At 44.6% G+C, this 14,244-nt stretch overlaps 1 protein-coding gene across 4 annotated transcripts in view; it reads right to left on the bottom strand.

The window, feature by feature from the left end:
- Positions 1 to 7,053: 7,053 nt before the first annotated feature.
- Positions 7,054 to 14,244, bottom strand: part of LOC145352844 (solute carrier family 12 member 7-like) — a 222,292-nt gene continuing 215,101 nt past the window's right edge. For all 4 annotated transcript variants that reach the window (XM_080203176.1, XM_080203178.1, XM_080203177.1 and 1 more), the window contains 2 exons: positions 11,640 to 11,773; positions 7,054 to 8,301 (listed from right to left, as the gene is read on the bottom strand). In XM_080203176.1, coding sequence (XP_080059302.1) covers positions 8,210 to 8,301; positions 11,640 to 11,773 — 226 coding nt within the window. In that variant the 3' untranslated portion in view covers positions 7,054 to 8,209. The remainder of the gene's footprint in view (positions 8,302 to 11,639; positions 11,774 to 14,244) is intronic.

A 14,244-nucleotide genomic window follows, 5' to 3' on the forward strand; every position in this document is an offset into this window, starting at 1 on the left:
GCTAATTAATGCACATTTAATTTTCACATTTTCATTCTTTTCCTGAAAGCATTAACGTTGTGCGGGGCTCAGTTTCACTGCATTGAGTGTCTTTTGACACAAGGTTTTAAGTAAGCTGAATTCATGTGTGGGGTTATGGGAATAGGGCAGGGGGTGGACCTGGGTCAGGTACTCTGTCGGAGAGTCAGCACAGACTCAATGAGCTGAATGGTCTCCTACTGCACTGTAGGGTTTCAATGATTCATAAAATAGAATCACAGAATCCCTATGGTCTAGAAGGAAGCCATTTGGCCCACTGTGTTTGCACAGATTCTCTGGCAGAGCATCCATGCCTTATTCCCATAACCCATGTATTTACTTGCTGAACCCCCTAATCTGGGCGTCTTTGGACACTGAGGGGCAATAAGCATGGCCAATACACTTAACTTGCACAGTCTTCGGACTGTGGGAGGACGTGGAGGAAACCCACGCAGACGTAGGGAGAATGTGCAAACTCCACACAGACAGTGACCCAAGGCTGGAATTAGACTCGGTACCCTGGTGCTGTGAGGTAGCAGTGCTCACCACTGTGCCACCATGCTACCCCTATTCTATCAACTCTCTTTCACAGGCACATCTAGGAAGTAGCCCAGGACTTCAACTCTGACCCCAGCAGCAGCACAGAGGAGAAATTTAAAGACCGTGATATAGGAAAACTGTCACAGCTAAGAGACACACACCTTACTGGGACCTAGGCTTGAAGGCAGAGACAGTCCAGGGTGCTGGAATTCAGAGGATACTGGAGGCCTGGTATCTGCTGAGTCCCAGTCAGATGGTTCCAGTACCTCCAGACTCAGTCATTCTGAAGTTGCTGCAACTCCAAAGGAAAACTCATTAAAATCAGGAAGGGAGTCCATCTGATAATGCAATGCAAAGATATCAACACTGCTAGGGTGTTGGCCACCCTGGAGACCTTAGTGTAAGATTTTTGCCCTGCACTATTGTAAGTCATGCACTCCCCATGCAGGAACTTGCTGGGATCCATCAGTGCCAATACCAGAAGCTGTGGGGCTTTTCAAACTCACTCCAGCCTCCCCTCTATCTCAAGGAGGGAGCACCCATAGGCAGGAGGATTGGTTTGCGCAAACCCTGGGGCCACCTAGGCAGGTGACTACAGGAGTATCCCGCCCGTTTGAATCCCCTCTTCTCGTGACTGCTTCAACTCCATCGTCACAGACTGAGATTGGTGGCATTGCCACACAGTGGGACCCTAAAATCAGGCTGGGCACCTCTAGGCGTTGGCCCTCCACAGGACACCTGTCAAGGTCATCAGAGAAAACAGGGTGTGGCAGACAGCAGGCCGCCTCCATCTCCTGCCGTAATGTCTTGGTGCATCCCCAACTCAGTCTGACGTTGAGGTATTATTTGCTGTCAATTCCCACCAGTTCAATCCATATTTTATAGAATACAGACACACTGTTTTTCTCCCTGCTGTAGTGATTCCCATTCCAAATATTTGATTGCCATGCATAACCATCCCTAAACAGCCACAGTGTCTATGAAAAGCTGATTTTATATTTGTAGAAAGTCAAATTTCTCCATTACGCCAACAAATGTGTAAAGATTTTTCTATTTGAGATTTTCCAGCTGTGCATCCAAATCATTTATTGGCACTTTCAATTAAGTGAAAAAGTCAAAGCATTTTAATCCCTATGGGTGACACAGTGGTTAGCACTGCTGCCTCTCAGTGCCAGGGACCCGGGTTCAATTCCTGGCTCAGCTCAGTGTGTGGAGTTTGCACTTTCTCCCCATGACTGCATGGGTTTCATCCGGATGCACCAGTTTCCTCCCACAAAGATGTGCAGGTTAGGTTGATTGGCTATGCTAAACTGACCTTCAGTGTCAGGGGGAGTAAAAGAGTAAATACATGGGGATAGGGGCCTGGATGGAATTGTGATCGGTGCAGACTCGATGGGCTGAATGGCCTCTGTGGGGATTCTACTCTATTCTAAAATACTTCAGTGCAACTGGCTGCTTACCTTCCTGACCACACGTGCTGGGTGGCTGGGGATTGGCTTTGTTTGGGGCCATACTCAAACTGATGTCAAGAATAGGGACATCTTTGCTGCAGAGATCACTGGATGTTTGTGGGCGCCTGTTTGAGGAAAGGAACAAGCCCCAGTCTTTGTCACTAACCCTGAAATCCAAACTACCAGAAACGTCTGTTTATATTCATGACCTAGGTTCTGGTGTGCAGGGGACTGTTTCAAAGTTTGCAGATCATGGGAGGTGATGGCCTAGTGGTACTATCGCTAGAATTTTAATCCAGATACTCAGCTAAATTTTCTGGGGACTCAGGTTTGAATCCCACCATGGCAGCTGGTAGAATTTGAATTCAATATAAAAAATATCTGAAATTGAGAATCTACTGATGACCATGAAAACCATTGTTGATCGTCAGAAAAACCCACCTGGTTCACCCATGCCCTTTAGGGAAGGAAATCTGCCGTTCTTACCTGGTCTGGCCTACATGCGACTCCAGAACCACAGCAATGTGGTTGATTCTCAACTGTCCTCGTCTAGATGGGCAATAAATGCTGGCCAGCAAGCAACGCCCATGTCCCGTGAATGAATGAAAAAACATACAAAACTTGGCAGCACTGGAAACGGTGAAGAGAACAGTGTAGAACTTCAAAAGGACATAGACAAGTTGGCAGAGTGGGCAGATAGGCAGCAGACGATGTTCAATACAGAGATGTGTGATGTGACGTATTTTGGTGGGAAGAACATAAGGGGCAAAATTCATAGAATCATAGAACCCTACAGTGCAGAAACAGGCCTTTTGACCCATCCAGTCTGCACCAACCACTATCCCACCCAGGCCCTATCCCCATATCCCTACACATTTACCCACTAATCCCTTTAGCCTACACATCCCAGGACACTAAGGGACAATTTTAGCATGGCCAATCAACCTAAACCACACATCTTTGGACTGTGGGAGGAAACCGGCACACACGGAGGAAACCCACGCAGACACGAGGAGAATGTGCAAACTCCACACAGACAGTGACCCGAGCCAGGAATCGAACCCAGATCCCTGGAGCTGTGAAGCAGCAGTGCTAACCACTGTTCTACCATGCCGCCCCACTCAAAGGACTTTAGGAGCATGGGGACCTGGATGCATTTGTGCATAAAATCACAATAAGTGACAGGGCAGATGGAGAGAGAGCAGATGATAATGCATATATTATCTTGGATTTTATTAAAACAGCATAGAGTACATGAGTACAGATGCTGAACTTATACAACACTCAGCTGGAATACTGTTTACAATTCTGGGTGCTACAGGAAGGAAGTGAACACATTGGACAGAGTGCACAAGAGGTTTACAAGAATGGTTCTGGGGATGAGAAACTTCAGTTATGGAGATAGATTGGAGGGGTTGGGACTGTTCTCCTCGGAGAAGGAGGCTAAGAGGAGATTAGATAGAGATGCTCAAAATCATGAGAGGGCAGAACAGAGCAGATAGGGAGAAACGGTCTCCCCTCTTAAAAGGATCAAGAAAGAACGCAAGGGGATAGATTTGCAAAAGAAGCAAACGTGATGCCAGAGAAAACATTTTCACTTTAGTTCGGGTCTGGAATGCACTGCCTGGAAGTATGTTCGGATGCAGGTTCAATCGAGGCATTCAAGACGATTACTTGAATAGAAACAATGTGCTGGGGTATGGGGAAAAGGCAGAGGAATGGAACCAAGCCATAATGCCTGTTTGGAAAGCTGGTGCAGACATGATGGGCCAAATGGCCCCCTTCTGCGCCGTAACAATTCTGCGATCCAAGTGTGTAAACAATGTCAGGATGAGCAAAAAAAATACAAGGCTTGGCTTAACTTGTAAAGCTACATGAACTGCATTTTCTGAGTTTCTGAAAATAAGGGTTTTCTTTCTTGAGAACTTTCTTCAAGAAAGACGGCTCCGTATTAAAATCGACAGCACTGGAATAAAACGCAGGAAGTAAATGGACTGACCACAAACACTTTGTTGACTGAAAGGTTAAAATGGTAATTATGTGCAAGATTTAGCATTTGTGCTAATTCTTCAAATCGGACATCAAGTGAGAAAGACAAAACAAGAAGTTCTTCAAAACTTTCACTCATCCAAAATTTGCAACGGATCAATCCCAGTTGCTGAGAAGGATAATTGAAATGTCACCCATTACATTTTTATATCGCAAACCATAACCACTTTGCTCCCAGCTGCACACAACAACACAACAGAACAATAGCTTCAACTAAATACATTATGCATTGCGTTTTACTCATTGCTCAAGAACAGTACTTAGTCTTTAGAAAGATTGGAAATTTAATTTCACAATATCAACTTGTTAAATACATGTGTTAGTTATACAATTGTAACATGTTACGTTTTAGTTACATTTACACCAGTTTTTTTTTCAAAAACCCACTTCCTCTCAATCCCACCACCCCTCCAAAAATAAAACATAGCCCAAATAAGTTACCCTACCGAAACTGGCCTGAAAAATCATTACAACTAGTTTAAATTACTCGTCAAAAAGTGCAGCTAATATATGAATGCTGGTCATTTTTAAAAATGAAACTACTTTTATTTTTACTTGAAATAAAAGGCCAACTTCACCATGTATATTCAGTGCATCATATGTCCTGCCTTCGCTTTTGGGAAAGGGCCGGTGTAAAGTTTTGTCTCAAGCTCCAGTGATCTCTGCGGGTTATAATTAAAAGGTGCCTCAGATATGTAGCTTCAATCGGAGATCACATAATAACCATACTTTGTGCACAGCAGATCCTACTTCTGCCAACCAACTTTTTCTTTCTTTTGAGATGCCATATCGGGATTGCCGAGTGCCAACCACTGGGCACCTTTCTCCCAGATGCTGCAAGTTAGCATTAATTCAGTTCTACTTGCTGCCCTAGCATGGGATGTAAAAAAAATTGTGGCAAGAAGCTTCTATATCAGTTGGTGCCTTGGTATCTCTCTCCATCCATGTGTGCGCGCGCGTGTGCGTGTTCCCACGTACAAAGCAAACATTGAGTCCTACTCTATAGCTCCACTGGGGAAAAAAAAAGGTGCTGCTTTGCTGGAAAAATTCCATTAACTACACCCTAAATAATGGGAGTTCTTCCTTGTAAAACAGTTGGCCAAATCAGCCTATTCTATCTGCTTTACCATTAGAAATCATACAGTGCAGAAGGAGGCCATTCAGTCCATCACGTCTGCACCAACAACAATCCCACCCAGGCTCTATCCCCATAACTCCACATATCTATCCCGCTAACCTACACATCCAGGGGTACTAAGGGGCAATTTAGCATGATCAACCTAACCTGCACATCTTTGCACTGTGGGAGGAAACCACAGCACCTAGAGGAAATCCGCACAGACTTGGGAAGAACGTGCAAACTCCACACAATGAGCCAAGCCAGGAATCAAATTCAGATCCCTGGAGCTGTGAGGCAGCAGTGCTAACCACTGTGCCACCATGGTAGGGGCCATACAGAATAACACAGAACCAACTACTGGGCAGTGCAAACATAAATTCAACACATTTTGAATAAAACATTGGGTGACAAGGTTTTCCGAGAATTGCCAATTCTGGAGCCCACACTCTTAAAAAGGCAAAATTGCGTGCAACACAACTGTGGGCACAGTTCAATCATTGTGCAGTGTGGCATCCTCTAAAAATGGTGCTTCTTTCACCAGAAACTGTGAACTACTTGAGGAATTTTAGCACAGGTAATCTTTGGACTGTGAAGATTTGAGTTGACATTACCTCAGTCACACTGTGTGGGGACAGGTCTAAATTTCCTAACAGACGAATCATCACAATTAAATTGGAGAACAAGAAATGCCTCATTTGGTTTTCTCCTAATTAATCAAAGTAACCCAATAACAAAATAAAATAATCTTTACTTAGAACGTAAAGATTTAAAGTCAACTGCATGGAATCTTGGGAGGTCTCAGCTCAGGATAGCTGAGAACATTTAGCTATCCGTTCACACTCACACCCAGACTAATGCAGGGAGATGCAAGGTTCCTATGCTTGAATAGATAGCACTGATTGAACACAGAGTCAGATATGCAAAGAGGTAGACCCCACCACCAGCTAGAAATTGGACCAACCTTTGTCAACATGGAAGAATTCAAAACAACATGGAGAGGGCGGAGGGGGTTACACAAGGAATTAGAGAGACTGAGAATTAGCTTATGTAAAGTGTGATAAATAAAGGTGGATTCTATGATAAGGAAGCTAGGTTCACAGGGGTAGCCAGGCCTGGACTGGCCATGAAAATGAGGCCCACAACTACAGCCAGGCTTATGCAGAGAGCAAGTGTTCGAATAAATAGTTTGGGGGGGGGGGGGGGGGGGGGGGTGACTTCCATTCTTCGCATCTTGATATGAACTGGAGGCTTTAGAAAAATCTTGGATGTTTTAAAACACTTTATATGATCCGCACTTATAGGCAGGCAACATGCCTGCTAGGCACACGCTGTCAGCCTATAATATGCGAGGACCAAGCACGTTTAGTGAACAACACGTATGGATTTAAACTAGGCAAAAAAAAACTCAGAAGGAAAACATGTCACTTCAGCTGTGAATTTCTATATGTAAAAAAAAAATGACTGGGGTAGGTCACCTGAATAAGGATTTTTGCGCACAGAAAACACAAAACTGCACGCGCCAAGAATTGACATGCAGAAGAGCGATTTCGGGAAGTTTCTGTTCATTCACCACCTACAAAGTGGAGGTGGTAAGTACTTGACACATTGAGGAGTAGTGGGCTATGGGGAAACGGTGCAGAAGAGAGGCTGGCATAGATTAACCGTGATTGCATTGAATGGCGGGGCAGGCTTGAAAGGCCTGCTGGCCTACCGCTGCCTCTATTTCCGGTGTTCTTCAATGTGAATGGACAGAGGGCCTTGCAAAGCGTGCGGCCTTGATACCCAGTTCCTCAGACCGAACTCTGCAATGAAATCTACCCAGTTCTATTTGCACAAACAGAAAAATAAAAGTCCTGGGGATGGGGTGGGGGGGGGGGGGGGGGGGGGGGGGGGGGGTGGTGTGTAACGTTCATACGGTGTGTAGAAAACAAACGCTGAAGATACACTTAACCTGTCCCTATTCTAGATCCATAAAAATAATTAGGTAAATACACATTATTTAGATTCTTACGGTCATTTAATCAGGACTACAGTTTCTTATTTTTAAGAAAGAGGATTCCTACATCGATATAGTGTAAAAATTCATACTTTGTTATCCTTAATGCTGTTTTTTTTATCCACTTTTAGAAAAGTATGTGACAAAATATTCTTACGTTTAATACATTCCTAGCATCAAAACTCATTTGATCTGCAATATACTGCGTCTTTATAGAAATAAGGCTGTCATTCAAGCCTATCTTCCTACAAGAGATGAAACAAATGCTTAAACTGAGCGAATAACTTCTTTTTGTGAAACAAAAGGGATGAGACACGAGGTCTCGGCAAATGCCCGCAAGTGCCAACTCGGACTTGCCGAAAATCTGACAGACTGCTCCCCGCGTGGGGATGAACAGAGCAGGAGGGCCACCCAGTGGCCTATCCTGGCAAGTGCCTGCAGCAAGACAACTTGCAAAATTTTGACCTGGCAAAACTAAAGTTGACCAAAAAAAAAATAGGAATTTCACATTTATTTATACAGTGAAAACAAACACTTTTCGCCGGATGTATTCTCATTTCTTCCCCCCCTCCCCACCCCAAATGGTGCTGATATTCCTTGGCTTTGATCCAACTGTTTCTGAGGAGGTGTACAATCACTCAGCGTTTAAGAATACACCAGTGCTATCGATAGTGGTACACATTTAGATTACACAATTTGCACACAACTGTTGTGAGAGATAGAGAGAGGGAGAGAGAGAGAGAGAACATAAAGATGATCGCCTGAATCAAGCGTCTATGGTTTTGTTTCCATCGAGAATTGTGCAGTGATGTCTCTGTGCTCTCATGGTCCAGAATATCCAGTGGAAGTCTGTTCACCCTCAGGATGCTCCTCTCCTCCATCACAATCAAAGATCCCAGCAGCAAATGACACACAAAAGCAAAACATTTCAAACACACCCCTCCCCTCCAGTCACACAAAAGCCAAATGTCACCGGTGAAAGTTGTTGGCATCCCATTCGATACAGATGCTCCGAAGCTGGCCAGCGGAGCGGTCTTATGAATAAATGGTGATCACTTCACTGCCGCCACCTCGCACCATCAACACTCTGTTTAAGCCCTCGGTCAGCACCTCCAGGAACTCCATGTCTGTCACGCTTTAAGTCAAGGGTGTATCATCCTCCGAGGAAGACTGCAATTGGAAAGGGTATAACAGAAGGCAAAGATCTGATCAACAGGGAGGGTCACGCAGTGTTTAGCACTGCTGCCTTCCAGCCTCAACTCCAACCTCAGGTAACTGTCTATGTGGAGCTTGCACCTTCTCCCCTGGGCTTTCCTCCAGGTGTAAGTCGTCTCACAACACCACGTTAAAGTCCAACAGGTTTATTTGGTAGTAAACACCACTAGCTTTCATCCAGGTGCTCAGATTTCCTTCCATCTAACCTGCACATCTTTGGACTATGGATGGGCCGTGCTAAATTACCCTGGAATGTCACACGGTTTGATGGATTAGCCCTGGTAAGTGGTGGGGCTGGGAACGTAGGAACAGGGGTAGACTATTTAGCTCCTCAAGCCCGCTCTGCTATTCAATAAGATCATGGTTGCTTTTAGCCTAACTCCACTAGACTCATATCCCTTGATACCCCTGCTCTATAAAAAAATGTGCCTGTCTCAGACTTAAACCAAACAACTGAACCGGTAATTTCAAGGATAGGGTGGGGAAGAGGGGCTGGGTAAGATATTCTGTCAGACAATCAGAACACACACGATGGGGTGAATGGCCTCTTCTGCATTTTATGGATTCTATGATTCTAGGAGGTTGGGGGCAGGGAGGGTCAGAGGCACAAGGAGAGGGATTTGAATAAACTGTCCTGCAGAGTTTAGCAATATTTCAGACACGTTGAAGCTGAGAATTCAGACGTGCAGTCCTCTCTGCATTTTATAGCATCCTCCAATATAAATCTGGCAGCTTCCAACAGACTCCAACAATCACATTTTCCTGGCACCAATCCTTGCTTATCTTTCACTGATTTTGATGTGCAAGGCCAGCATAATTAAACAAATCGGGTTCAAACAACCTGCAGAGATCGGGGTTGTTTTGTTTCAGGGCCCTTCAAGGGGTTCATGTATTTAAATATAGAAGTGCTTTTATAACACATACCATCCCAGGTAGCATGTCCACCAGCAACTAATTTGCATCAACCAAATTATCGGAATTACTAAAAAGGTCATCAAGTCAAGTGCCAACAAATATAAACGCTCAAGTGTTCGAAAGCAGCTCTATGCTATAAATGTAGTTCAAATTCTCTGAAGACTTAACCGAGCATTGATACTAGCTCCTGAGAGATCACAGAATCCCTACAGTGCAGAAGGAGGCCATTTGGCCCATCAAGCCTGCACCAACAACAATCCCACCCAGGCCTTATTTCCATAACCCCACATTTTTACCCCCAACACCTGACACTAAAGGACAATTTATCATGGCCAATCAACGTAACACACACATATCTTTGGACTGTGGGAGAAAACTGGAGCACTCGGAGGTAAACCCACACAGACACGGGGTGAACTTGCAAGCTCCACACAGACAGTCATCTGAGGGTGGAATTGGACAAGGATCCCCGATGTCATGAGGCAGCAGTGCTAACCAGTGTGCTGCCCATAAAAGAACATTCCATCCAGGCTCATCATCTCCAGCCTATCCCCGTAACCCCATTCATTTACCATGCCTACACATCTTTGGATACTAAGGAGCACAGAACGATGAAGAATTATAGCTGCTTTAGCAAAAGCACACAATACTCTCTTCACAGGAATCATGAGGAGGATTGTTATTTTACACCCAGATCTTTGGCCACACTTCCCTTTCCTTGTGGTGAGCTGCTTGGCTCCTCTGAACAGACAAGGGAAATTCTCAAGTCTGAGCTGCTGAGTCACAAAGTCCGTGCTCGGAAGTTAAAGGAAATTAAGAAATTCAATGTTTCCTTTATAAAGGCAGGCCACCCCTTCACAGCTCGCCACTTCAGAAAGCAGAACTCCTCAAGGATCCGAGTGGCAACATGCCAATGAATAACGGCTATGACAGCCAAGTTCCGCACACGAGGACGGCCTCAACTGGGATCTTGGGTTCACGTCACACTATTTGTAACCCCCATGACTTGCCTGGGTTTGCAACATCTCACTTTCTGTCTGGAGACAATACACATCTCTTTAACCTACGCTTAATGCGATCTCCACTCACATTGTCTGCACCTTTAAGACTCGATTAGCTGTAATGACTCACATTCCCATCAGTATTCTGTAAATTGAGTGTGTGCCTTTATATGCCCTGTTTGTGATCAGAACTCCCCACTCACCTGACGAAGGGCAAAGCCCTGAAAGCTAGTGGCGTTTGCTACCAAATAAACCTGTTGGACTTTGACCTGGTGTTGTGAGACTTCTTACTACATCCACCTTGCCAGTGGCCTGTGAAATAAAATCAAAAAGCAAATATTCTTGCCAAAAATCTAGTGAGCTATCAACTTCAAAACGTGGCAGCCATTTTGAAAGGCTGAAATGAGGAGAAAAGAGAACCATTAAAATGGGGATATCAAGGAGGTCAGGAAGGGAAGTCGAGTGATCAACAGTTGCATTAGACTAGACAAGGGATGGGCCACTTGGATACGGTAGGATCGGAAGAAGATGGGGACAATGAGAAGGAAGAAAGCAGCAAGGGTGCAGAGTCTGGATAGCTGGCACTGGTGGGAGATTTGTTTGACGGAAAAATGTGGGGACCAAACAGCTAGGATTAAGTTTTAAGTTTTAAAGTTTATTTATTAGTGTCACAAGTAGGCTTACATTAACACTGCAATGAAGTTACTGTGTAAATCCCAAATCGCCACACTCCGGCACCTGTTTGGGTACACCGAGGGAGAATTTAGCACGGCCAACGCACCTAACCAGCACATCTTTCGGACTATGGGAGGCGACCGGAGCACCCAGAAGAAAGCCAGGCAGATACGGGGAGAATGTGCAGACTCCGCACAGACAGCGACCCAAGCCAGGCATCAAATCCAGGTCCCTGTCACTGTGAGGCAGCAGTGCTAACCACTGTCGCCCATGCTCTCTAACTCGAGTGACAAAGTTGAACACGAGCTCCTCGCACTCATTAGTGGTGAGAGCGGAGGGGGCAGGCTTGAGGGGGCTTAGTGAAAGGTTTGGAGGTTGAGAAAATAAGCTCTGGAGGGTATGTTGGATCAGCAGTGTTCAAAAGGTGGCTGAAAAGTCAAGCAGAGAAATATAAAGAGAGGGAGAGAAAGAGAGAAAGAGAGAGGAGTTAAAAATTCTTCGGGAACGAAATGCTCATTACATAATCAAAGACAATGATGCACAGTTTGATGCAGCTTTTTCAAACAAGCCTCTAATCAGATTACAAATAAAATGTCATCTTTCCAAACCTGTTCTTCATCATAGTGCACTATCTGTAGCAACTGCCATTGAAAGGATACAGTTTTCGTCACCTTGTCTGTTCTTGGGGGGACCTGGCATGTTCAGTAACACAAGTCTGGCATCCTGGGACTTGTTGACAACAACTTCATTGAGTTTCACCGCAGTATGCATCCGCCGAACATTGGACTGATTCCTGAGAGAGGGAAAGATTGATAGATGTGTACACCTTGGGTCAAGTGATCAGGAACGGAGTAGAATAAACTTATCATTCACAAAACCTCCCTGCCTTAACCATGTTAAGGTATAGGAACCACAGAACCCTACAGTGCAGAAACAGGCCCTTCGGCCCATCGAGTCCGCACTGACCACAATCCCACCCAGGTCCTATCCCCAAATATTTTACCCGCTAATCCCTCTAACCTAAACATCCTAATACACTAAGGGACAATTTTAACATGGCCAATCAACCTAACTAGCACATCTTTGGACTGTGGAAGGAAACTGGAGCACCCAGAGGAAACCCACGCATTCTCCTCGAGGAGAATGTGCAAACTCCGCACAGACAGTGACCCGAGCCGGGAATCGAACCCAGGTCCCTGGAGCTGTGAAGCAGCAGTGCTAACCACTGTGCTACCGTGCCGCCCCAAGGTGGAAAGGCACTATGGTTAATTGTTCTCTCGACACACACACACAAGAAATACATTTAGAAAAGCTGATTGAATTTAACGTGGGCTACCTTAAAGAGGTGACGTTTTAAGGAAAACAACTTATGCAAACAGCTCATCAAATTCCACCTTGCTGCCTCTGCATCCAAATTCACTGGAAATGCACCTGGCTAATTTTTGGGAGTAGGCACATTATAGGTATTTTCAGAAAGCGAGATTTCCCAGGTACTCCAACACAGCAGCATTATCACCACCCCTCTAAAGCATATCCAGGTGAAATTAAACAGTTCCTACTGTACAGCCGATTGCAACGGCAGAAAGCATTCTCACGACGTGCAAGATCAGTGTCATGCTTATAAATCCAACGAGTACATGCGGGGTCATTCATTACCTTTCAGTCCTTTTCAGCCGATCCAACCCAAAAGCTTCACTGATTGTCCAAACCAATAGCCTACTATATTTAAATGTTATGTATTAAAATCTGTTTGATGATGTGCCCATTTCTGCCAATGATCAATGTGCCAAAACTTATGGCACCCTGCATCTAACTCTGTACTGAGTGGCAATGCTGCTTAATAGCAGGGACAGATTCTTAAAAAAAAACCTAGAGCAGCAGGGTGGCACAGTGGTAGGCATCATTGCCTCTCAGCACCAGGGACCCGGGTGCAACTCCAGCTTCGGATAATTGTGTGGAGTTTTCTTCCCTTGTCTATGTGCGTTTCCTCCCATGCTCCAAAAATGTGCAGGTTAGGTGAATTGGCCAGGCTGAATTGCCCCTTAGTGTCCCAAGATGTTTAGGTTAGAGGGATTAGCAGGGTAAATATGTTGAATTTTGGGGATAGGGTCTGGGTGGGATCATTGCCGGAGAGTTGTGCAGGATCAACGGGCTGAATGATCTCCTTCTACGCCGTAGGGATTCTATGATCTCTTCAATATGTTTTCAGTCAGCAAATGATAAAGCAGTCTTATCTAAGAGGGAGTCCACCTGATGGCTTCATCTACAAACATATTGTGAAGTACATTGCTAAGCAAACTGAACAGCTTGCTAGACCATTTCAGGTGGTGGTTGACAGTCAACTGTAGCCCTTCTCACCCAGGGTATTACTAGGGGGAGAAATAAGGAAGGGAAGTATGAACTAAAAATCCAACCCACTTCCTCAACTTCAATACACCCATTTTGCTACTTGATGTGTGTTTGCATAGATATGAGATGAAGAAAGTTTCTCTGTTAACTGCATGATGATGGGACAAAGCATTGCTCTTTCTACCTCCTAGCATGACTCAGTACTCAAATCAATGGTAGTGTTAGGAATATTGCCATCATTTTTGAATTAATGTGAACAGGGGTTTGGGTAGTTACATTGGAGATAGTCTTTCTTTTTGACTGAGTCAATTCACCCTCATTGGTGGTGAGGTTTGAAGAGGTTGGAAAAATGAATCAGAAGGAAATTAATCATTTGAGTTACAGTAATCTTTCCAAATATCAGTTTGCGTTATAGATTTTGTAATGACTTTAAGCAGACAAATTGAGGTTGGCCTGTTAGAATAGGAACTCCCTGATTAATAGGCCTAAATTGATGGGCCAATCTTGCTTTGTATTTAACCAGGAATGTCCATTCCTCTGGAACTCCTAGTGCAGACTGTGAACTAAAAGCACTCTATATGCTGTTGTCAGCAAACAGGTCATTGACCTGTAAATAAAGGGATTTTGGTGAAGGGACTTCTGCCTCCAAGGATTTATTACAGGTTTCACCGAATTAATTCTGGTGAATGAGATTTGAACCAGCCATTAATTCAAAGTACCCTCTTAACACAGCAAAATATCCCAAGGAGCATCCACAAGTGCATTATCAGACATTTTATACTGAGCCAGACAAGGGGATATCAGGATGGGGAACCATAAACTTGGGCATAATATAGTGATTGATTTTAAGGATCATCTCAAAAGGAGGAGACAGAGAGAGGCAGAGGGGTTTAGAGAGGAAATTCGGGAGCTAGG

The sequence above is a fragment of the Carcharhinus amblyrhynchos genome, chromosome 2, assembly GCF_965287045.1.
Source record: "Carcharhinus amblyrhynchos chromosome 2, sCarAmb.v2.hapA, whole genome shotgun sequence".
Taxonomy (NCBI): domain Eukaryota; kingdom Metazoa; phylum Chordata; class Chondrichthyes; order Carcharhiniformes; family Carcharhinidae; genus Carcharhinus; species Carcharhinus amblyrhynchos.